The sequence below is a fragment of the Myxine glutinosa genome, chromosome 1 (genome assembly GCF_964187855.1).
Source record: "Myxine glutinosa chromosome 1, kmMyxGlut1.1, whole genome shotgun sequence".
NCBI lineage: Eukaryota > Metazoa > Chordata > Myxini > Myxiniformes > Myxinidae > Myxine > Myxine glutinosa.
In genome coordinates, this window is record NC_136261.1 from 329496829 (window position 1) to 329520382 (window position 23554).

The window sequence follows — 23554 nt, forward strand, 5'->3', positions numbered from 1 at the left end:
GGTGTTTTGCAGGCATGGCGAGGCATCAATGTGTGACACAGGTCGAAAATCCCATAGAAACCAGTTAGGTCATTTATATGCGTCTCCAATAGAAATCATGGTTTCTATTGATTTCTGCAGGAACCAGGAGAGTTACCAGTAGAAACAACTAAATTCGGTTTAAACCAATAGAAACCATTCGATGCAACTGGTCTGAAACCCATAGAAACATTAATTATATTTTGTTACAAACAAATGCAAAACACATGGTTCCATATATAATTGAGTTATAGCCATGTTCTTTATAACAGGGTTTCCCTGTGGGGTCTTTGTTTTATATGTGAATGCAAGTTATTTGCCATCCAGGAGTCAGATATCTCAGATGGCAGAACACCTGGTTTGGTTCACCAGAGGACCTGGGTTCAATTTCCAGGCTGAGCATGTAATTTTCCCCACAAGTGTCAGTCAACTGGTTATTTTCAATCCTGTTCATTTATATATTGGTCTCCTACTGGTCCCATTGGCCTACTGGTTTTTTATTGGTATTTTCTACTGGTCCAGTATTTCACTTTCCTTATTGTAGTCAGGTTCAGTATGTGCAGATTTAAAGTTTCGTTGGATTTTTTGGGGGATTTGGAAAACTATATATTTTTGGAAACTACGTATATTGTATAGTCAGTCAGAAAACCAATGTTGCTATTTGCACAGACTCCTGTATGGCGGCCATCTTGGATTTTCAAAATTGCTGCCGTAGAACTAATTTTTCTCAATATCTCAGCTTCTAAATAACATAGAGCTTTGATTCTAACGGCTAAACATACATTTTCAAGGGCCCCGAATCCAATGGTAACAAGTTCGATAAGCTAGACATGACCATAGAGCTCCTATGTGGCGGCCATCTTGGATTTTTCAAACTGGCCGCCGTAAAATTGATGTTTCTCAATATCTCAGCTTCTAAACAACATAAAGCTTTGATTCTAACGGCTAAACATACATTTTCAAGGGCCCCGAATCCAATGGTAACAAGTTCGATAAGCTAGACATGACCATAGAGCTCCTATGTGGCGGCCATCTTGGATTTTTCAAACTGGCCGCCGTAAAATTGATGTTTCTCAATATCTCAGCTTCTAAACAACATAAAGCTTTGATTCTAACGGCTAAACATACATTTTCAAGGGCCCCGAATCCAATGGTAACAAGTTCGATAAGCTAGACATGACCATAGAGCTCCTATGTGGCGGCCATCTTGGATTTTTCAAACTGGCCGCCGTAAAATTGATGTTTCTCAGGATCTCATCTTCTAAATAAGACGGAGCTTTGATTTTTCTAAATCCCAAAAACAATCCAACGAAATCTAAAATCTGGACATGCTGAACCTGACTGTGTTGACTGTAATGAGAAATACTATTCTACTGCGAGTGTTTTGCCCTTTGTGGGCCTTTGTGGCATACTGCCAAATAACACACAGATACTTCTAATGTTCATGAGAACTTAAAATCTGTTTACGGGTGGACAAGCTACTAAAGTAATAAGTTTGATCCCCAGGGTACAGCTGAGGAAAATAATTAGTTTACAGCGTGTGTTTTTGTATTATTTATATACTGAGCAATATACCTGATATTGTGGTGATGGTGGTAGTGTATTTGTAGCCTATTATACATCAATATGTCTGTGGTGGTGGTTGTATATATCGGTGACGGTTCCCTTTGCTTTGCTGTCTTTGCAGGTTCTACATGTCACATTATGAGTGACATGCAACAAGATGGTGAAGGGGCGGGGCAAGCAGTCCACGAACTGTAAGCAGTGCATTTTATGTAAGGCTGATGATGTCAAGAAAGAATCCTTGGTGTTAAACCCCAGAATAGATTCCTACCAACATTTATTGAAGACAATAGAAGAAAGGGCCAGTTTGCATGATGGCATCTACGTTCAAGTCCATAAACGACTCCAAAACAGCACAAAAGAAACACTCTCTACAGAGAAGGCAGTTTGGCATCGCACTTGTTACTCCAGTGCAACTAACAAGAGCGAGATACAACGTGCCAGAGACCGCCATGCGCATGCAGTAACAACTGGACACTATACTGCAAAAAAACGCGGACAGAAGAGAGGAAGCACAGAAATGGACGAGCCAGGCTCATCAACATCTGATGCAACATCCCCGTTCACACGCTCGTGTACAGTGCCACTGGATAAAGAGCAGTGTTTCTTCTGCCAAAAAGATGATGGCCAACTACTCTACCAGGTTAGGACTGAAAATGCTGGTCAAGAGCTTAGAGAGGCTGTAGAGAAGTCCCAAGATGCATTATTGAAAACACGATTCAACACATGTATCTCACCAGGTGATGCACACGCAATTGACCTTCGGTACCACAAATCTTGTTGGAGAAGACATGTGTTCCATGTAGTGCGAGACAGACCTAGCGCAAACAGAAGCAGCGCAGACAAAGAACTATTGCTGCAACGGGCAAGTCTGATTGAGATGATCAACCTGATAGATGTCAAAACACAAAACCAAGCTTATCTCTCCATGGATGACATTGAAACCACTTATGTCAATATGATTGGCGCAGAACACTTGGAAAAGCATGTACCTACATTCAATAGAAAGTGGCTGAAAGAAAGAATCGTCACTGAGTTGCCAAGCATGACATCTGTTCTCCAAAAAGACCGAAGAAAATCGGCCATCCTCTACTGTCCAGATGCATGTGAGGAAAGCATGGTTCATTCTGCAATCACAAGTGATGGCGATGACGAGAACAACATGAAGACAATCTACAAAGCAGCACAAGTGACACGGAAGAGCATCGCAGAATTCATTAAGAAGGACCAGGAAGAAAATACCATACAGGTGTCCCTCGATATCAACGATGTTGATCCTGATATCAATCAGGCTGAACTATACACCATGATCCGCTGGGTACTGGTAGGGCCTGTCGACAAGCTGGAAACTGAGAAGAGGACCAGTGTTGTTGACAGATCAACACTCACTGTGAGTCAGAACATCATGTATGGATTCAAATCCAACAGACAGGTGAAGTACAAACCAAGCAGCGAATCCGCAACATTCAGGCCACCCCATTCAAGAGAAAACCCCCAAGTCCTGGGATTGGCTCTGACTGTCCATCATGACACACACAACAAAAAGCTGATGGGACTTCTCAATGCACATGGCTACTGTGTTTTGATTGTCCACGCCCTCCTCATGGAAACTGCTCTTGCCAATGCTGTCGTAGAAAACACCAGGCAGTTTGAAGGTCTGTACGTGCCACCATTCCTGAAAATGGGAGCCTTTGTGTTCTTTGCTGCAGACAACACGGACTTTGCCGAGGATACTCCTGACGGGAAAGGAACCACTCACGCAACGATTACTGCAGTGTACCAGAAGTCAGATGTCCCTGGAGAACCAGTTGCGCAACCTCTGATCATCGGTGATGCACAGAGTCTATCGGTCACTCCATACCATGTAGATGTGCTGCACTGTGACAAGCCGAAACCACAGCTTACGAAGAGAACAGAGGAGTTTGTCATCAACAAGGGGGTCTCCAGATCCTATCAACTGACACAACTGGGATGGGTTGTTGCTTATGCTCTATCCAGGATGAAAGCGAGGGAACACTCCAACAAGATTCCAGGTTGGGCAGGATACAACTCGCTCTTGTCTGAACGCCAGTCCATGACTCGGGTTGGTGCCTTGCCACTACTTCCAGAGGTGGCGCATGAGTGGCCAACCCTACTGACCGTGATCATGCAAGCCAGTCAGCTAAGGATGTTGGCAGTTGGTGAAGATCATCCCACTGTAATTTCATTTGACATGGCCCTCTACGAGAAGGTGGTGCAACTGCTGGATGCAAGACCCGACTTGAAACGCACAGTCGTCCCCAGACTGGGTGAGCTGCATGTTGTCATGGCGGCTCTCCGAGCCCTCGGAGCCTCCATGGAGAACTCAGGCATTGATGATGCTTGGGTAGAAGCTGATGTCTATGGTCCAGCCACGACGCGGCAAATCCTGAAATGTACACACAACAAGCGGTCTCTCCGTGCCCATATATATTCATATGTAGCACTTTATGAAATGGTTCTGGAGGAGTTCTTGAAGGACAACCCACAAGTAAAGGATGTGTGTTTCGAGGCAACAGAGGGAGTAGAAGCTGCCTGTGCTGAGACGAACAAGTGCACGAAAGCTGAATCTGTAAAACAAGCAAACACCAAACTCCTTCAAGTCTTGACATCTGATGGGGTGGTGACGGCACTCGAGGAGTGGGAAGCACGGAGATCCAAGAATGCAATGTTCAAGTCAATGATGAACTATCTACATCGGGTGGAGACAATCCTGTTATTCGTGGCAGCATCACGGAGTGCTGACCTGGTGCTTCACCTCCAAGCTGGAGAAGAACTGAGCAAGTTATTCTTTGCCATGGACCGGATCAAATACAAGCGGCTCTGGCCCCGATACATCGCAGACATGTATGACCTAAGAACCAATCACCCTTGGACCTGGGAAGAACTAGGAGCTGGCAATCTATCAGTAACCAAGAATGACATCCCGTTTGTATCCATTGGACCAGATCATGCATGTGAACATCTGAACAAGCTGATGAAGATTCACTCTGGACTGATTGGCATCTCTAACAATGCCAATGCTAGACAGAGATTCTTCATGGTTACACCAGAATTATCACGCCTGTCAAAAGACTTCAAGAGTCAGTTTGGCCTGGAAGGTGACAAGATCAAAAAATAAAAGATAAAAGATAAAAGATAAAAGATCAAGATAAAAAAAAACCTTTTTAAAATTTTTTTTAAAATCCTCTCTATCTCTTTGCTGACGACTCTACTCTCTGTCGCTCCATTCTTCATCCCTCAGATCGGCAGTCTGCAGCCTCCTCACTCTCTGCAGACCTTGACAAAATCACAGACTGGGCAAACAAGTGGAACATGTCTTTCAATCCTGACAAATCTCACACTCTTACGATGTCTCTCCGAAAAGACCGACTGGACAACCCTCCCATCCACTTTCTGAACAATCCTCTCCAAAAAGTTCTGTCACTCAAGCTTTTGGGTCTCACCATCTGCCATGATCCTTCCTGGAAAAACCACATTTCAAATCTGGCCTCCAAAGCCAGTCGCCGACTGGGCATCCTCCGTCGTGCGAAGTCCTTCCTTGGCACACCTGGGCTCCTCACCACATACAAGGCTTTCATCCGCAGCTCAATGGAATACTGCTCTCCCCTCTGGGCTGGTGCTCCTGCCTCACACCTAGCTCGCCTTCACGCTGTTGAAACCAAAGCATTCAGAATCATTGGAATCTCCCGCGATGAAGCTAACTCCAAGGGCCTCTCACTCACTCACCGCAGGCAGGTTGGTGGTCTTTCCGTCTTCTACCGCCTCCTCTCTGGCCTTGCCCCCCCCAGCTCTCTCTGGGCTCTGTCCCGCAAATATTCCTACAGGTCGCACAAGATCTGCCTGCAACCCTCTTTTGGTTAAACTGCCAAAATCACGACTCTCTGCTCACCTTCACTCCTTCATTCCTCTTTTCTCCCGCCTCTGGAATAAACTCCCTCACTCTCTTCAATCCCACTCCACCCTCCAAGTCTTTAAAACAGCTGTTCACCACCATCTCTTATCTTCCCCCATCCAAAACCTTGATCTTTTCTACCCCCGCTAATTTCACCCCAATTCCACTTTTTGAAATACCAACTTCTGTCCTGGAAGTCCTTGGTGTCCTTGTGCTTTATACTTCTCCCTCCCCCCCCCCCCCCCTTCCCATGCCTCCTCCCCCCCGGGCCCTCTCCCTTCCACACATCTCCCTGCTCTTGGATGTTGTGTGTGTGTGTGTGCTTCCCCTTTTCTCCCCATCTTGTCTTCCGCTCCCTCTTTTTGTGTATTCTGTTTGTCTGGTCGATTTGTTTGTGAAGTTAATGTTAGCTCTTTCACGAGCCTCGATTCAGTATACAAAAAAAAATTATAAAAAAATCACAGAACATCATGACCTTGGTCCAAGTGCAGTCAAGAGGGAGCATGAAGCAATCAACAAGATCAAGGCTGCGATACTGAGTCACGGGAATCCATTTGACACTGAAGGTGACAAGCTGCACAATGTGATAACGAATGCTTACATCCCAGACGAGTATGTACCACAGATCTTGAACATTGATGTCACTGGTCAGAAGTTGTATGAAGACTACGTGTCGGAGCGTATCAATTGAGACGTTAGCCTCTGGGCACCAGTCAAGAAGGAGAACAACAAGATGTTCACGTCTGGGAACAAGAGAACCACAGTGAAACTCAGAGACAGGACTGTGGATCTGAAGGAGACTAAGGAACTGTACGGAAGGCTCATGGTCCTTGCCAAGTCAAACAGAGACGTCAACCAGAAATATGCCATCGGAAATTACGAGTTCACTGTGACACCAAGAGCACTGTTCGCTCCAGATGGGACAATTCTTCCATGCACTGACAAGTCGAAGTTAATTCATCTCCTCGACAAGTTAGCAAGAGCAGAAATTCACCCCGAAGATCAGCAGCAGACACCAGCTGCAGGTGTTCTACAAGAAGATCCAATGGACACAAGAACTATGGCATCCACATCTAGTAAACCTACAAGTCGGAAGATTGCACTGGTGGATGGGATGGTACTTGTGCATAAGCTGACAAAGAAACCAGCCACTGTAGTGAAAGTCAACGATCTGGGTGAATGCTTCAATGACAGACTCATGTCTCTAACAAAAGATTGTGATGAGATCATACTGGTCTTTGACACGTACAAAAACGATTCTCTGAAGAGTGCTACCAGGGCTAAAATAAGGCAAGGAAAGGATGCAGTACAGTATGAAGTCAGAGATGACACCAACATCAAACATCCCAATGAGCACATTCCTTTCTCATGACAAAACAAAGGCTGATCTGACTGACTATCTGGCAGCGAAAACTCTAGAATACAACAGTCACTCATCCAAGTTGATCATCACGTCTGCTTCAGGGCATACTAGGAGCAACAGTGACCTGCTCTTCGAAGACAACAACCATGAAGAAGCTGACACCCTGTTGATCCACCAGGCCGTGCTGGCATCCCAGCGAAACCCACATGATGCGCAGTTGGTGTTCTTCTCTCCCGACACAGATGTCCTGGTACTAGTCATAGCAAACTATGACCTACTGCTGAGGAATACATCCATTTCCATGGCCTCTGGAATACTTCAAATAGAGCCACTGTGGACAGCTCTAGGGGTCGAAAGAGCAAAGGCGTTGCCAGCCTTTCATGCTTTCACAGGGGCAGACAACACTGGGAGGTTCTCTCGAATAGGCAAAGCAACCTGGCTGCATGTCTACCTCAAAGCAAGTGAAGATGTCATAGACACCGTGCGAATGCTTTCAGATGCAACTGAAGTGACGGAGGACATGTTGTCCACACTAGCTAACTTTGTATGCGCTGCTTACTCTCCAAATGGCATCCACATCGACAGCATCCCCGAACTACGATGGTATCTCTTTTGCAAACACATGGCAGAAAGTGACAGGCTTCCTCCTACTCTTGGAGCTCTCAAGCAGCACATCCTTAGAGTCCATATCCAAGCCAGAGTGTGGGGTCAGGCAAGCATTGCTCAACAGGATCCTCAGCTGAATCCGCTGCAAAACGGCTTTTACAAAGACACGGATGGACAAGTGAAACCAACCACAACTGAGGAGCCTCCAGCCCCCAAGGCCATCATTCAAATGGTTAGATGTCAGTGCAAAACAGACTGTTCTTCATCTAGATGTTCCTGCAGAACAAACAACTTGGCTTGTACAGACCTTTGTCAGTGTGACATCCAGTGCCAAAATGATGAGGACTCTCAAGATATGATGAACGAAAGCGATGATGAGGATGATGATGACTTTACTCAATGATGAATCAAAGCTCTGTGCTCTTTAGAAGGTGAGTTACATCAGTTTTATGGCGGCCAGTTTGAAAAATCCAAGATGGCCGCCACATAAGAGCTCTATGGTCATGTCTAGCTTATCGATCTTGTTACCATTGGATTCGGGGCCCTTGAAAATGTATGTTTAGCCGTTAGAATCAAAGCTTTATGTTGTTTAGAAGCTGAGATATTGAGAAACATCAATTTTACGGCGGCCAGTTTGAAAAATCCAAGATGGCCGCCACATAGGAGCTCTATGGTCATGTCTAGCTTATCGAACTTGTTACCATTGGATTCGGGGCCCTTGAAAATGTATGTTTAGCCGTTAGAATCAAAGCTCTATGTTATTTAGAAGCTGAGATATTGAGAAAAATTAGTTCTACGGCGGCAATTTTGAAAATCCAAGATGGCCGCCATACAGGAGTCTGTGCAAATAGCAACATTGGTTTTCTGACTGACTATACAATATAGTTTCCAAAAATATATAGTTTTCCAAATCCCCCAAAAATTCCAACGAAATTACATAGTGAACCTGACTATTGACACTAGTAGATCCTACTGGTCTAATTTCCTATGGGATTTTTATGGGATTTGTCCTATTGTTTTTCTAGGGGATTGTTCGCCTGGGGAGGCATCTATCGGAAAGGATGTAAACCCAGTGCCAGCACTGGGGGCTACTGCAAGTTATTGCTGGCACCATGAACAAATTTTAAATTATTTCCTTGGAAGGCAATCAGAGTTCGAAAGAAAAATAATCTACTGACTACTTCGGCAGCCCCAAGGTCCTGCCAAGACTATTACAATTTGATGATGATAATGCAAAAAGAGCCAAGCTGGTTGTGAATTGATAATTCTACACACGATACTTTCTTCACTTATTGTTGGAATATTAACATTCCTTCTGTGCGATGGGGAATTTAAAAATGAAACAAATCTCTTGCATCCAATTATTCTCTTTTGTGTCTGCAATTTGTCGCATTTTCAGACGTACTCGAGTAATCATATTCAAGTCGTTCCCATAATCATTATATTGGAGTCAACTAGAGGACACATCTCTAACAGGGTTTCCTGATGCCCTGTATCTTGAATTTTATAACATTCATCCACAGCAGCAAGAAAATTACATTTTTCCTATTGAAATGCAAATTGTGACCATGTGGTACATGGAATATGGAATGAAGTTTGTCATTGTCGAGACTAAAATTACTTTTGTTGCCATGTATATCATATGAATAATTACTTTCCAGCAATTCTCTGCTCTGGAGACAAAATCAACTTGGAGGTGACATCAGCAGCTAAGTCAAATATTTAAACCCAGAACACTGTTGAAAAATTGTACTCTGGGGTGATACAGTTAAATACGTCCCAATGATATAAGAAGCCTATTTGATTGAAATGTATAGGGTCTGTGCTATTTTCACAAGGGGGAACAAAAACCGATCATAATTCACAACAAATAACCTCGAATAAACAAAAGAAACTCACGGCCCTCATGTGTTTGCACGTTGTGAATGGACACTACAATTTTCCTCCTGTCTGGTGTATGCTTTGGGGTCATTCAAAAAGTTATTAGAAGGGACGGCCAGCTTAACGTCCACCAATGCCGACAGATGGGATGGCCAGCTTAACGTCCATGTGAAGGATGGCGCACACACTGATGAATCACCCCACCTGTTAAACACCAGGATAACAGTTTATAGCTGCGTCGGGATTCAAACCCAGGCTGGACAGCTTGAAGGCGATTGTGCGACATCTAGGGTATCCTTCCAATCCATCACACTCGCTGAGGCATCTAACTCTCACCACGTTTACCTTTGTGTCCAGTCCCTTGGAGCACCAGCACCTTTGCTTTTATCCCCTCAAACACATGTCTAAATCATACGTCACACGTCATACGTCATGGCTATTACACGTGATCCTGGATGTCGCTAATTGGGCTCGTACGGCACTGCGAGACATCTGGATCTGATCAACGCGTAAGAAATAAACGCCCAACAGTTACACCCCTCTATCCCTTGGGCCAATGGGTGATCTCCATGTTACTGAGTGCATATTAAACCTCATATCATAATATACAAGATAAGAGATCTACGCATTAACACCGCAACACGGATTTATTTACTGTGCCTTTATAGAACATACATACATATTACATACATACATACATACATACACACATACATATATACATACATACATACATATATATATATTTACACATATATTTACACATATATTTACACATACATCTACACATATATACATATATACACATACACAGTAAAACTTCCTCCAACGTGGGGGATACGTTCTGGGATAACCTCGTGTTGGAGGAATTCGCGTTGGAGGAATCATTAAGCGTATGGGGAAATTGGGGATATGTTCCAGGCTCCCAAAAAACTGACCGCAAAACGGCCTTTCTTGCTTTTTTTTTTTACATATTTCTTTGTATGGGATGGTGCAGCATTATTAAATATACATAAAAATAAGTGTTAGTATCATAATAGTACTGTATTATTGCAAAATAACTCACCTTATTGTGAGGTGGTTGTTGGAGGTTTGGGTGATTTGCTGGTGGATGGGGTTGAAGTGCTGCTGGTAGCTGTTGAAGTAGGCCTAATGAATTGCGTTATAGGCACTTGCTTTGCCTTCTGTTTTAACTCCCTGTGAAGTTCTGTGTATGGATTTAAAGCCGACTCTATGGCGAGTTTCGATCCAGACACTCAATCTTTTGTCCATTTTTTCAACAAGGGTGTCTCTCCTGCTAACGTATGATGTTGCAATGGAGGCTCCTGCACGAACGCTGGAACGGATTTTATCTTCGGCCTTCCGTACCGTCCTAATGGTTGATTCATTCACGCCATATTGCCTGGTCAAAGATGAAGCAGAAACTGATGATAAGCTATTCAGGATATCAAGTTTGACCTCCATGGTCATTGTTTTCCTCCTCTTCTTGTCTGGTTGGTTCAAATTGGGTCTTTTGGGAGCCATAATGATCGACGTATGCTTACTTGATGGCGGCAGGTTCGGAGATGGTAGCAGGTGGCAGCTCGTACCGCGCGTGTATATAAATTAAATAGTAATTAATCAAGGTAATATGGAATAAGGAAAAAGAATAAAATCTTTGGGGAAACACCGGCCGTTTTTGTCGCAATTAATCCAGAATATAAAATCGAACTGCGATCGCCGATGGCGGCAGGTGGCGACTCGTATCATCGTATGCATAAATTAAATATTAATTAACCCTTGTCCACACAAGAGGGGTCTTTTTAGCCTTGTATTTAGCCGAAGAACACCTGCCTTGTGTGTACCAGGGTTAAGTAAAGTACAGTACAGTAACAAGGAATAAGAATAATATAAATCTTTGGGAAAACACCAGCCACGATCGCGTAAATGCGAAACACCCCCTCGCGTTGGGGAGGTTTTGACGCATTTAATTCAGTGCGAAAATTGGAACCACGTTCGAGGAAGCCACGTTGGATGAAGTTTTACTGTGTGTTCGTCCAAGGTGCACATCCAAGGCTGTTCAAATGTTTGACTTTTTACCTTTTTTCACAAGCAAAAAAGGCAGGCCTTTCCTGTGGCCCAAAAACAGACTGTGTGTATATGTATACATATATACATTGTCATATGTATATAGTCCCATACTCTTCCAGCTAAAGAAAGCTGCATAAAGCAACCAAGAAAAGCTACACAACGTATTGTGGCGGACACGAAAGCCCACTGGCGTGGTGAAATCATTCCGCGCACCAAGTGGGCGGCGGCCACGCCCGAGGGGTAGGCGTGACCTCAGGATATACACCGGGCACGCAGCCCGGAGCGCGCCAGTGCTAAAGTGACCTCTTGCGAATAAAGACTCTTTTGTTTAACCGCGTTGTCCGCTTCCTCCTTGGTAGCAAGTAAGCGCGCGTAGCACCGTGCTTTAATTGGTGACCTCCGACGTTCTGGTCAGCCGTCGCTGACCACCCGACATGGCAACCAACGCGGTAGCAATGAAGCTCCCCGAGTTCTGGGAACCTCAGGCTGAGATCTGGTTCCTGCAGGCCGAAGCCCAGTTCAGGCTTCGAGGCATCACGGCAGACGAGACACGCTACTGCCACGTGGTCGCCTCCCTCGGGGCCGGCGCGGCCGTCCGCGTCATGTCGGTCCTGAGGAACCCACCGGCCCACGACAAGTACGAGGCGATCAAGCGCCTCCTCCTCGTCACGTTCGGCCTCACAGTGGACGCACGGGCCGATCGCCTCTTGGACCTCCCCGAGCTCGGTGACACGCGACCGTCGGTCCGAATGGACCATATGCTGTCGCTCATGGGCGACGAAACCCCGAACGCTCTATTCCAGGCGTTATTTCGACGCCAGCTGCCGGCACGAGTCCGCCTCGCGTTGGCCGGTTCCGCGACGACGGAACCCCGTGCGTTCGCGGTCCAGGCCGACAAGTACAACGCGGCTTTGGACACGCAGGCGAGTTTTGGTGCGGCCGTAGCGGCTCCCGAGCCCGAACCTCCTGCGGGTGCCCACCCCTGCTCCGAGGGGCGCCTCGTGGCGGCCACCACGCCCCACCCACCACCACCGCGGAAACCGCGGCCTCAGGCTTCGCCGCAAACCTGGTGCCATTTCCACGCTAGGTTCGGCCATGAGGCTCGGCAATGTCGTCCGTCGTGCTCATTCGGCAGGCCGGGAAACGCCCGGGCCGGCCCTCGGTAGTGGCACTGAGCGCCGGCCGATCAAACAGCCTCCTGTACATAACGGACACCTTGTCAGGGCGCCGTTACCTGTGTAACACGGGAGCACAGGTGAGTGTCATTCCTGCCGGTACGTCCGACAAGCGGGCCGGAGCCCCGCGCTGCTTGCGGCCAATGGTACGTCTATACGCACGTACGGAAAACGCTGTCTCTCTCTGCGGTTCGGAGGGCAGGTTTTCTGTTGGTCGTTCGTTACGGCCGACGTGCCTATGGCACTGCTCGGCGCGGACTTCTTATGTGCTAATGGATTACTGGTGGATGTAAAGCGCAGAAGGCTTGTCCAGGCTGAGACGTTCAGCTCGCTCGCGTGCGTGCTGCCCGCCTCGTTGAGCAGCTCACAGAGCGGCTCATCGAGCGGCTCATCGAGCGGCTCGCCGAGCGGCTTGCTGAGCGGTTCAGTTCCGGCCAGGTTCATCTGTACGCTTCCGGCAGCGGACAAATTCGCCCGCCTCCTCACGGGTTTCCCGGCCCTCACGCGGCCCACTTTCTCGGCGGGGGCCATCAAACACGGGGTGGAACACCACATCCCCACCGCCGGGCCACCGGTCTACACCCGGGCACGCCGCCTCGGGCCGACGAAGCTCACCGTAGCTAAAGCGGAGTTCGCTACGCTGGAGCGGCTCGGCATCGTGCAGCGCTCCGAGAGCGCGTGGGCGTCCCCGCTCCACATCGTGCCCAAGCCCGGCGGGGGATGGCGACCGTGCGGGAACTACCGGTGCCTCAACGACGCCACCACCCCCGACCGCTACCCCGTCCCCCACATCCAGGACTTCTCCGCCCGGGTGGGCGGGGATGTCCTTCTTTTCAAAGGCGGACCTCATACGCGGCTACCATCAGGTCCCTGTCAGGCCGGAGGACATCCCGAAGACGGCCGTCATCACGCCATTCGGGCTTTTCGAATTTCTTCGGATGCCCTTCGGTTTGAAAAATGCGGCTCAGGCGTTCCAGCGCCTAATGGACAGCGTCTTGCGCGGCTTGGATTTTTTGTACGTCTACCTGGACGACATCCTCGTCGCCAGCGCATCCCGCGAAGAGCACCTCCATTACCTCCGCACGCTCTTCGAACGCCTGGGCCAGCATGGCCTCATCGTGAACCCCGCCAAGTGCCGGTTCGGCGTCACCGGCATCGACTTTTTGGGGCACCGCGTCACCAGGCACGGGGCCGTCCCCCTACCAGCCAAGGTGGAGGCAGTGAAGGGGTTTCCGCGCCCCCGCACGATCAAGGGGCTCCAGGAGTTCCTGGGCATGGTAAACTTTTACCATCGGTTCCTGCCCCGCATCGCCCAGCTCCTGCACCCCTTACACGAGGCCCTTCGAGGGAAGCCGGGCAAAGGTGACGTTACCTGGACCGAGCAGATGGACGCGGCGTTCTGGGGTGCGAAGCTCGTCTTGGCCAACGCCACCATACTCGCGCACCCGGCGCCGATGCACCGATCGCTCTCACCTCCGACGCCTCGGGCTACGCGGTGGGCGCGGTGTACGAGCAATGGGTGCGTGGTGCCTGGCAACCGCTGGCGTTCTTCAGCCGGCAGCTTCGCCCGCCCGAACGCCGTTACAGTACCTTCGACCGCGAGTTGCTTGGGCTTCACCTGGCGGTCAGGCACTTCCGCCATCTGCTCGAGGGCTGTGCGTTCACGGCCTTCGTCGACCACAAGCCGCTGGTTTTTGCGATGGGCAAGGTCGCCGAGCCATGGTCGGCCCGGCAACAGCGTCACCTCGCGGCCGTGTCCGAGTACACGACGGACATCCGGCACGTCGCGGGAAAGGACAACCCGGTGGCCGATTGCCTTTCCCGGGCCGTCGCCCATGCAGTCCACCTTGGCATCGACTATGCCCGGATGGCGGAGGACCAGGCCGCCGACGCCGGGGTCCAGGCCCTGCGGACCGCCGTCACGGGCCTCCGCGTCACCGAGGTGCCCTTCGACGGCGCGGGCATGGCCCTCGTTTGCGACGTCTCCCTCGGGTGGCCTCGCCCCATCGTGCCCGCAGGCTGGCAGCACCAGGTTTTTGACGCCATCCACGGCCTGTCCCACCCGGGCACGAAGGCCTCCCAGAGGTTGGTCGCCAACAAGTTTGTCTGGCATGGCCTCCGGAAGGCCGTCCGCGGCTGGACCAGGACATGCCTCGCGTGCCAGCGCGCGAAGGTGCACCGGCATACCCAGGCCCCATTGGCCCCGTTTACGGTGCCGGTACGTAGGTTCGACCACGTGCACGTGGACCTGGTGGGACTTCTGCCCCCCTCGCGGGGTTTCACCCATGTCCTTACCATGGTGGACCGCACCACCCGGTGGCCGGAGGCCGTGCCTTTGGCGGCGACGACGGCGGCAGACGTCGCGCAGGCGTTCATCGCCACCTGGGTCCCCCGGTTCGGCGCCCCCTCGGACATCTCGTCCGACCGCGGCCCCCAGTTCACCTCGGAGCTCTGGGCCGCGGTCGCGCGGGGGCTCGGGGTCCAGCTGCACCAAACCACGGCCTACCACCCCAGGCCAACGGCCTGTGCGAGCGGTTCCACCGCTCGTTGAAGGCCGCGCTCCGGGCCACCCTCCGCGACGGCGGCTGGGTCGACAGGCTCCCCTGGGTCCTGCTGGGCCTCCGGACGGCGCCCAAGGAGAACCTGCGCGCATCCGCGGCGGAGTTGGCCTTTGGACAACCGCTGGGGGTGCCGGGCGAGTTCCTCCCCGACCCCACGGCACCTTGGTCCACGGCGCAGGAGCGCTCCGCGCTGCAGGAGACCGCCCGGAGGTTCGCCCCGGTGCCGACGGCGCACCACGGGCACCCACCCACGCACGTCGCCCCGGAGCTTCGCACCGCGGAGTATGTCTTCGTCCGGCACGACGCCCACCGGACACCACTGCGGCCCCCATACGACGGGCCTTTCCGCGTGCTGGAGACCGGGGTGAAATACTTCACCTTGGACATCAGCGGTACTCCCGACCGCGTCTCGGTGGATCGACTCAAGCCAGCCCACCTAGATGTGGTCCACCCACCGCCGGTGGCTCGGCCCCCGCGTCGGGGCCGCCACCTGGCGGGCGGACCCCCGGCACCGCCCAGCACCGCCGGCACGCCGCCCCCCGGTCCGGCACCCATCCCGGGTACAGCCGGGGGCATCCCAGCTGGCATCCCTGCACCCCGGATGCCGCCGGTCGCCAGAGGGCGCTTCGGCCGGGTCAGCCGTTTGCCCCGCAAACTGGCCCTCCAGGTGCGCGGGAATTCTGGGGGGGGCGCGTGTGGCGGACACGAAAGCCCACTGGCGTGGTGACATCATTCCGCGCACCAAGTGGGCGGCGGCCACGCCCGAGGGGTAGGTGTGGCCTCAGGATATACACCGGGCGCGCAGCCCGGAGCGCGCCAGTGCTACAGTGACCTCTTGCGAATAAAGACTCTTTTGTTTAACCGCGTTGTCCGCGTCCTCCTTGGTAGCAAGTAAGCGCGCGCAGCACCGTGCTTTAGTATGCCCTTTCCTCTTCCAAACCCTTCCCAGGTTCCTCTACTGCTGCAGACATTCACAAGTAGTACATACATGAGAATCCCAATGCTACATGCCCCCCTCAGCTGCCGACTGGTTTTATCACTTGTTGGCAAATCATCATTAGGTGGAAACACACACCATCTATTAATTTCTCCTCCACATACTTCAATCTTAGAACCCACGAAGATGAAACTTTCCATGAATTCTACATGATCGTCTCCCAATCTGAACACGTCAATCTTCTTAGTTGACAAGATTTTTGTCTGTTTTAGGTTGAAAGACCAGCTTTTTCACTTTCTTTCCTCACTGTTTGAAGCAATTTCATCAAGTCCTCTTTACTTTCTGCCAATAGAGTGGTATCATCACCACACCTTAGATTGTTGATATATCTTCCTCCAATCCTGACTCCAGCCTCTACGTCATCCAAGTTTGATTTCCTCATGATGTACGGCATGTGCTCACGATACAGATTGAACAACCAAAGGGAGATAATGCATCCCTGTCTGACCACTTTTCCAATTCCAAACCATTATATCTCTTCATACTCGGTTCTTGCTGTAGCTTCTTGTTTAGTGTACACTGTACAGGCTCATCAGGCATATCAGGTGCTCCGACATCCTAATTTCTCTCAACATAATCCACATCAATTCATGATCAACACTATCAAATGTTTTGCTATCTATCTATAATTCCACTAATCTCTGTGTGTATGTTTGTATGTATGTATGTTTGTATGTTTGTCTGTGACCGCTGTTTCTCGACAACTACCGGTCCGATATACTTGAAACTTGCCAGGTATATTGCTGGGGACCCGAGGATGTGCCTTTTCAAGGTTTTAAATTAATCGCAGAAGTAGTTACCGAGCTATGTCCAAAAAACGATTCAACCAATCAGAGAGCAGCGAGCTATCACGTGTGCCGAACGTGGCGAACAGACTCTGCCTCGGATGGCACATTTGAGAGCGTATTCATTTATTTCCCGTCGGCAAACTATGTTGGCGCTATGTTGGCGTTAAACTATGTTTTAAAACTAATTAAAACTAATTTGCGATTCTTTCGCTTTGCGATGCGATTTGCGATTGCGTTAAACTCGCTCGGGCGTTAAACTATGTTTTTAAACTAATTAAAACTAATTTGCGATTCTTTCGCTTTCCTGCGCATTTGTGCACGCGATGGCGATTTCTTTACCAAACTCCGCAAGCCGTTAGCTTTGGACCAAACCATTTCATGTAAATAGAGGGGGGGGATTGTCACCGTACTCGCAAGCCGTTCGCTTTGGACCAAACCATTTCATGTAAATAGAGGGGGGGGGGGGGGATTGTCACCGTACTCGCAAGCCGTTCGCTTTGGACCAAACCATTTCATGTAAATAGAGGGGGGGGGGGGGATTGTCACCGTACTCGCAAGCCGTTCGCTTTGGCTTTGCGAATGGACCAAACCATTTCATGTAAATAGAGGGGGGGGGGATATACTTTTAGATATATATATAGTACGGGCATGCCCTAGTAATCTATAAAACAGAGAAACACCTTCCCTTGATATTCCCTTGCTTTTTCCATGACCCACCTCGGATTTGTGATTGGATCTCTCGTACCTCTTCCTTATCAGAAAGCTGCTTGCCCAACGGGCATTTCTCGCTTGATGAAGACTTGAACATTCTCTTGGATCCCTTTTCTTTGTCAATTTGATGTAGACCGACTGCTTCCACCTTTCAGACCTTACAATGTTGCTACAAATGTGTGTACAGATAGTTGTTAAAACTAGCCTATCCCCAACTACCTTCAAGAGTTATATTCGATTTTCACCATTCGTTATATTCGTTATATTCGATCGATTTTCACCAGCACCTGGTGCTTTTCCATTTGCCAGCTCTTTTAAGGCTCTACAACAACAACAACAACAACCCACAGGCATTTTAAGGCCATTTTCCCTGCTAGAGCGGGGGTTAGCCTTGCGGGCCCCATGACAATCTTCTCCATTTTGCCCTATTTTCTGCATCTCCCCATGTTAACCCCCTTGCCCGCATTTCTTCTTCACCTCCTTCAGCCAAGTCTTTCTCGGTCTTCCCTGTCCTCTACTTCCTTCTACATTCATTTCCATCACTCTTCTCAACCAGTCACTTTCATCCTTCCTCAACACATGACCAAACCATCTCAACCTGTTTATCTTCACAACATCAATCACAGGCTCTATTCCCATGATCTTTCGCAATTCATCATTTGTCTTCCTCTCTCTCAACGATACTCCGCACATCCACCGAACCATTCGCATTTCCACCCTTTCCAGCCTTCGTTGATGCTCTCTGTTCATTACCCATGCGTCGCTCCCATAAATCATAACACTTCTCACACATGCAGCATACACCTTTCCCATCAGCTTCAACGACACTCCCCTCCTCATCAGCACGCCACTCAGTTCCAGAAACTTCTTCCATGCACATCTCACTCTAGCAACCATTGCCGAGTCTGATCCACCTTCTCCATTCAGCATGTCTCCGAGGTAGCAAAATGTTTTCACACCTTCCAGCTTTACGCCGTCTCTAAGATCCAACTCAACATTTCCACCATCTGCAGCTCCCTCTGTGCACACCTTACACTTGAATGTAGCTGCCACACTGGTTAATGACCCTCTCAGACTACTACATTTTTGATGAACCCACTCAGCGCACATTGTACATTGTACATCTTTTAAGGCTCTACGAGTCTACGTGTTTGCCAGCTCACATTCTATCACTATTGGTTCTTGCTCATATTCTCTTTCTCCTAAGGTGTTTCACAGGCAGGGTGATTCATCAATGTATGTGTCGTGCCTTGGATGGACATTAAACTGGGCATCCAATATCTGCCGGCATTAGTTGGTGGACCTAAAATATCCCAAAGTGTCCTTTGCAAAGAGTACGTGAGCTCTCACTGGGCACCATAGCCAAATTCCAAATTTCGTGCCCTAACCTACAGAGGGCATTGCGTAAGCGGCACAGGTGTGCCCTTAGCCATTGGTGCTCCCGCATAGCATTGTGCTGCACACAAAAGAAGATGTAGTGCAACTACTTACACTTTTTGCTGTGTTCATGTAATTTTAATTTTTGCTCTTTCACTAATAAAAGGAATCCTGAACAATAATCCTATTCAGGTTAATGTAATCAGATGAAAGGTCTTAACAGTAGTCATTCTAATGGATTACAGTTACTGATTCTTAGTAATCTGATTACAGTAACATGTTTCTTGTGAGTAATGTATATTCGATAATTATAGAGTGAAACAGTGAAATTGCAAGCTACACACCAATGAAGAGGACGGGGAAGGTGAAGAGGAGCAGGAAAACATGTGGTACAAGATTGAGGGCATCCACAAAGCAACCATTGTTGAACACGCCATGGTCCACCTGATAGGCGGAACCATTGTCACGGCCACAGAAAGCTAAAGGCATCCTGAGCTGCTGCTGTGGAGAGATGAAAGCATAAAAAAAATTGTTACAAACCATCCAGTTTTCTTGGTGCATATCTATATTATAATAGCCGTAGATGATTCTGTCTGTCTGTCTGTCTATCTGTTGGGTGTCTGTCCGGGGTGTGGCTTACTCGGTTTGCAGAGTCGCTCCACCCATAGCTCCACCCATTCTGGGAGTGGCTATAAACAAATATCCACCATTTTATTAACTCGCATAGCTTTGAGTCCTGTTTTGTAGGCCCGTGGTGTCTTGCTCTCCCCCAGTTTTATTTCAAATCAAATTCGATAAATCATTTCATTTTTCACAGTCGCTAACATAGTTTTAGACTCGGTTGAAAAAAAACGGGAAGAAAATCCGATGAAAGTTGCCGTTTATAGAACGAAATGAATTCTCAAAGGCCTGTAACTTCAAGGCCATTGAGTCTCTCTCACGCCTTTATCTCCAATCTAACTCACCATATGATTTCATTTTTATCGATGGTTTTACTTTTAGACTCGGTGTCAGCAATAATTGAGAACAATCCACACACGCGGGAAAATGCAGAGATATATTTTTTAAAATCGCGTCATGGTGTATCATACACCGCCCAACATGACACCGCCGGCAATGTGTCGATATATATTAAAAATTCGCTTTTGCTTTTCCGTTATGATATATTACTATTTCGTTTGATGATAGTCGTCACAAAAACGTCAACAATGATGCCGACAATTAGCCGGAAGTAAAATATGTTTCAGGAAATTACCGAGAGATATTTCTTCGTTTTTTTTATTAGTTATGTGCGCATACACTTTAAATAGGTTTATTTGAAATCTTTAATTTTCCACAAACATTCCACACACGCGGGAAAATGCAGAGATATATTTTTTAAAATCGCGTCATGGTGTATCATACACCGCCCAACATGACACCGACGGCAATGTGTCGATATCTATTTTAAATTCGATATATCATTTCATTTTTCACAGTCGCTAACATAGTTTTAGACTCGGTTGAAAAAAAACGAGAAGAAAATCCGATGAAAGTTGCCGTTTATAGAACGAAATGAATTCTCAAATGCCTGTAACTTCAAGGCCATTGAGTCTCTCTCACACCTTTATCTCCAATCTAACTCACCATATGATTTCATTTTTATCGATGGTTTTAGAGTCGGTGTCAGCAATAATTGAGAACATTCCACACACGCGGGAAAATGCAGATATATTTTTTAAAATCGCGTCATGGTGTATCATACACCGCCTAACATGACACCGACGGCAACGTGTCGATACATATTAAAAATTCGATATATCATTTCATTTTTCACAGTCGCTAACATAGTTTTCGACTCGGTTGAAAAAAAACGGGAAGGAAATCCAATGAAAGTTGCCGTTTATAGAACGAAATGAATTCTCAAACGCCTGTAACTTCAACTTCAAGGCCATTGAGTCTCTCTCACGCCTTTATCTCCAATCTAACTCACCATATGATTTCATTTTTATCGATGGTTTTGGACTCGGTGTCAGCAATAATTGAGAACATTCCACACACGCGGGAAAATGCAGAGATATATTTTTAAAAATCGCGTCATGGTGTATCATACACCGCCCAACATGACACCGACGGCAACGTGTCGATATATATTAAAAATTCGCTTTTGCTTTTCCGTTAAGATATATTACTTTTTCGTTTGATGACAGTCGTCACAAAAACGTCAACAATGATGCCGACATATATTTCTTCGTTTTTATTTAATTCAACATTATTAGCCGGAAGTAAAATATGTTTCAGGAAATTACCGAGAGATATTTCTTCGTTTTTTAAAATTAGTTATGTGCGAATACACTTTAAATAGGTTTATTTGAAATCTTTAATTTTCCACAATATAATTTACTTGCCATTTATCATTTGATGATTACGAGACAAATTCCTCTTGAGGATCGTGACAATTCATGCGCTGCGTGGAAACTTCTATTTCCAAAATGAATGAGACGATCGATGAAGAACGCAGACTTGAACAGGATGCAGCAAGAAAACGAATGAGACGGGCGAACGAGTCCATCGACGAACGTCAATGCAAACTTGCGGGGTCACCCGTGGGAATCCCACGGGCATGGATGTGTGTGACATTTCGACATATTGAGTTAGATGCTGCACATTCATTTTTACAAAATGGTTACTGGCAAGTCATCAGATCCAGAAATGGTGTAAAAACCACCGTTTAGAGGCCATTTTTCCCCGCAAAGCGGGGGTTGGCCTTTTCGGGGACCGTGGTAGTTGTTGTTTTTTTGTCCCCTTTTTGAAGCAATGTTTTACGGCCGGATGCCCTTCCTGACGCCAACCCTTTTTGCCGCCTTCAACGACAAACAGGGAATTACCAGTGAACTGGTACTCAATTAGCCGACCTCGGAAGGATGACAGGCTGAGTCAACCCCCCTGGCATTAATTCGGCGATCGACCGAGATTCGAACCCAGGATCCTAAGCCGGCACCCTAGCCGCTAGCCCAACACCAGAAATGGTGTCATGAACACAATTTATTTACGCACAAGCACAAAAGCAAGACGGGCCGATTTCCGATTCCGACGGGCCGACGGGCGAGACGGGCCGATTTCCGATTCCGACGGGCCGATTTGGAGCAAGAAAAAGAACGAGACGGGAGAAAAAGGAGAGAAACGAGACGGGGAAAGCCGATTGGAGAGGCGAGTGAGGCGCGATTGGAGAGGAGTGTGAGGCGCGATTGGAGAGGAGTGTGAGGCACGATTGGAGAGGAGTGTGAGGCGTGATTGGAGAGGAGTGTGAGGCACGATTGGAGAGGAGTGATTGGAGGGGAGTGTGAGGCACGATTGGAGAGGAGTGTGAGGCACGATTGGAGAGGAGTGTGAGGCGCAATTGGAGAGGAGTGTGAGGCGCGATTGGAGAGGAGTGTGAGGCGCGATTGGAGAGGCGTGTGAAGGATTGCAGAGGAGAGGAGTGTGAGGGATTGGAGAGGTGAGGGATTGGAAAGGAGAGGGATGTGAGGGTTTGGAGAGGAGAGGAGTGCTAGGTGGAGAGAGGAAAGTGTCAGGTGGAGACAGGAGAGTGTCAGGTGGAGACAGGAGAGTGTCAGGTGGAGAGGAGTGAGGGGTCACATATTATGTGAAATAACTAAATTCACACCATTTCTGGATCTGATGACTTGCCAGTAACCATTTTGTAAAAATGAATGTGCAGCATATAACTCAATATGTCGAAATGTCACACACATCCATGCCCGTGGGATTCCCACGGGTGACCCCGCTAGTCTTACTATAATTCACCAAATGTCCGTCCGTCCGTTCGAAGGTACCGCAAAAACGGCTCAACCAATCGCAACGATATTTTGGGTGGGTATTCCTGGGACCCCTGGGAGTAAAATAGGCTATATTGTTTTTCCAATTTTCCAGTTTTTCCAAACACGATGGAATAATATTTACCGATATGAACAGTGATGTGGCTTTTGTTGAAATTCTACAAATACTGTTTATTCTACATACCAGGAGAGAGTAGATCGACTCCTGACGAACTCTTCCTATATAAACGTGCGGCTCCGAAGAAACACTGCAGCGTGTGCAAAGCGACTGAGAAACAGTTGTAGCGGCCGCTTCCGTGTTACAGATTCGGCACGCACTCTTCACAGATGAACGTGCGACTGAGCAAGACGTGTAGCGGCCGCTTCCGTTTTGCAGAATTCAATCTTTTTTCAAAATTGGCGCCATGTACTGTTTAGATTTTGATGATTTGCGTGTGATATGATTCAACGGATGTTTATATGAATCGTTTAAAATTAAAAAAGCCTTCAATTTCTGATATTTTTCCTTTTCATTTGGGCTTCCCAATTGAAGCCCCGCCCATACCCGCCCATAAGGCTTTTTTTTTTCTTTTCTTTTTTTTTCTTTTTTGTATACTGAATCGAGGCTCGTGAAAGAGCTAAAACGGGTACCGTTGCTAGTTTGGATAATGTTAAAGGGTCGGTTTTAATAGTGTGAATATTAAACTTGTATCTCCATGCTCGTGTTGTGTTTC

At 48.0% G+C, this 23554-nt stretch overlaps 1 protein-coding gene across 5 annotated transcripts in view; it reads right to left on the reverse strand.

The window, feature by feature from the left end:
• The window catches only part of LOC144889479 (ATP-binding cassette sub-family C member 8-like), a 96074-nt gene that overhangs the window by 66735 nt on the left and 5785 nt on the right, over window positions 1-23554 (reverse strand). For 4 of the 5 annotated variants that reach the window (XR_013621766.1, XR_013621768.1, XR_013621767.1 and 1 more), the window contains exon 2: window positions 19368-19524. The exons of the other annotated variant lie outside the window; for it this stretch is intronic. Coding sequence is in view for 1 of the 4 variants with exons in the window: in XM_078769740.1 (XP_078625866.1) it covers window positions 19368-19512 (145 nt within the window). In the remaining 3 variants the exon portion in view is untranslated. The remainder of the gene's footprint in view (window positions 1-19367; window positions 19525-23554) is intronic. 5 annotated transcript variants of the gene reach the window in all.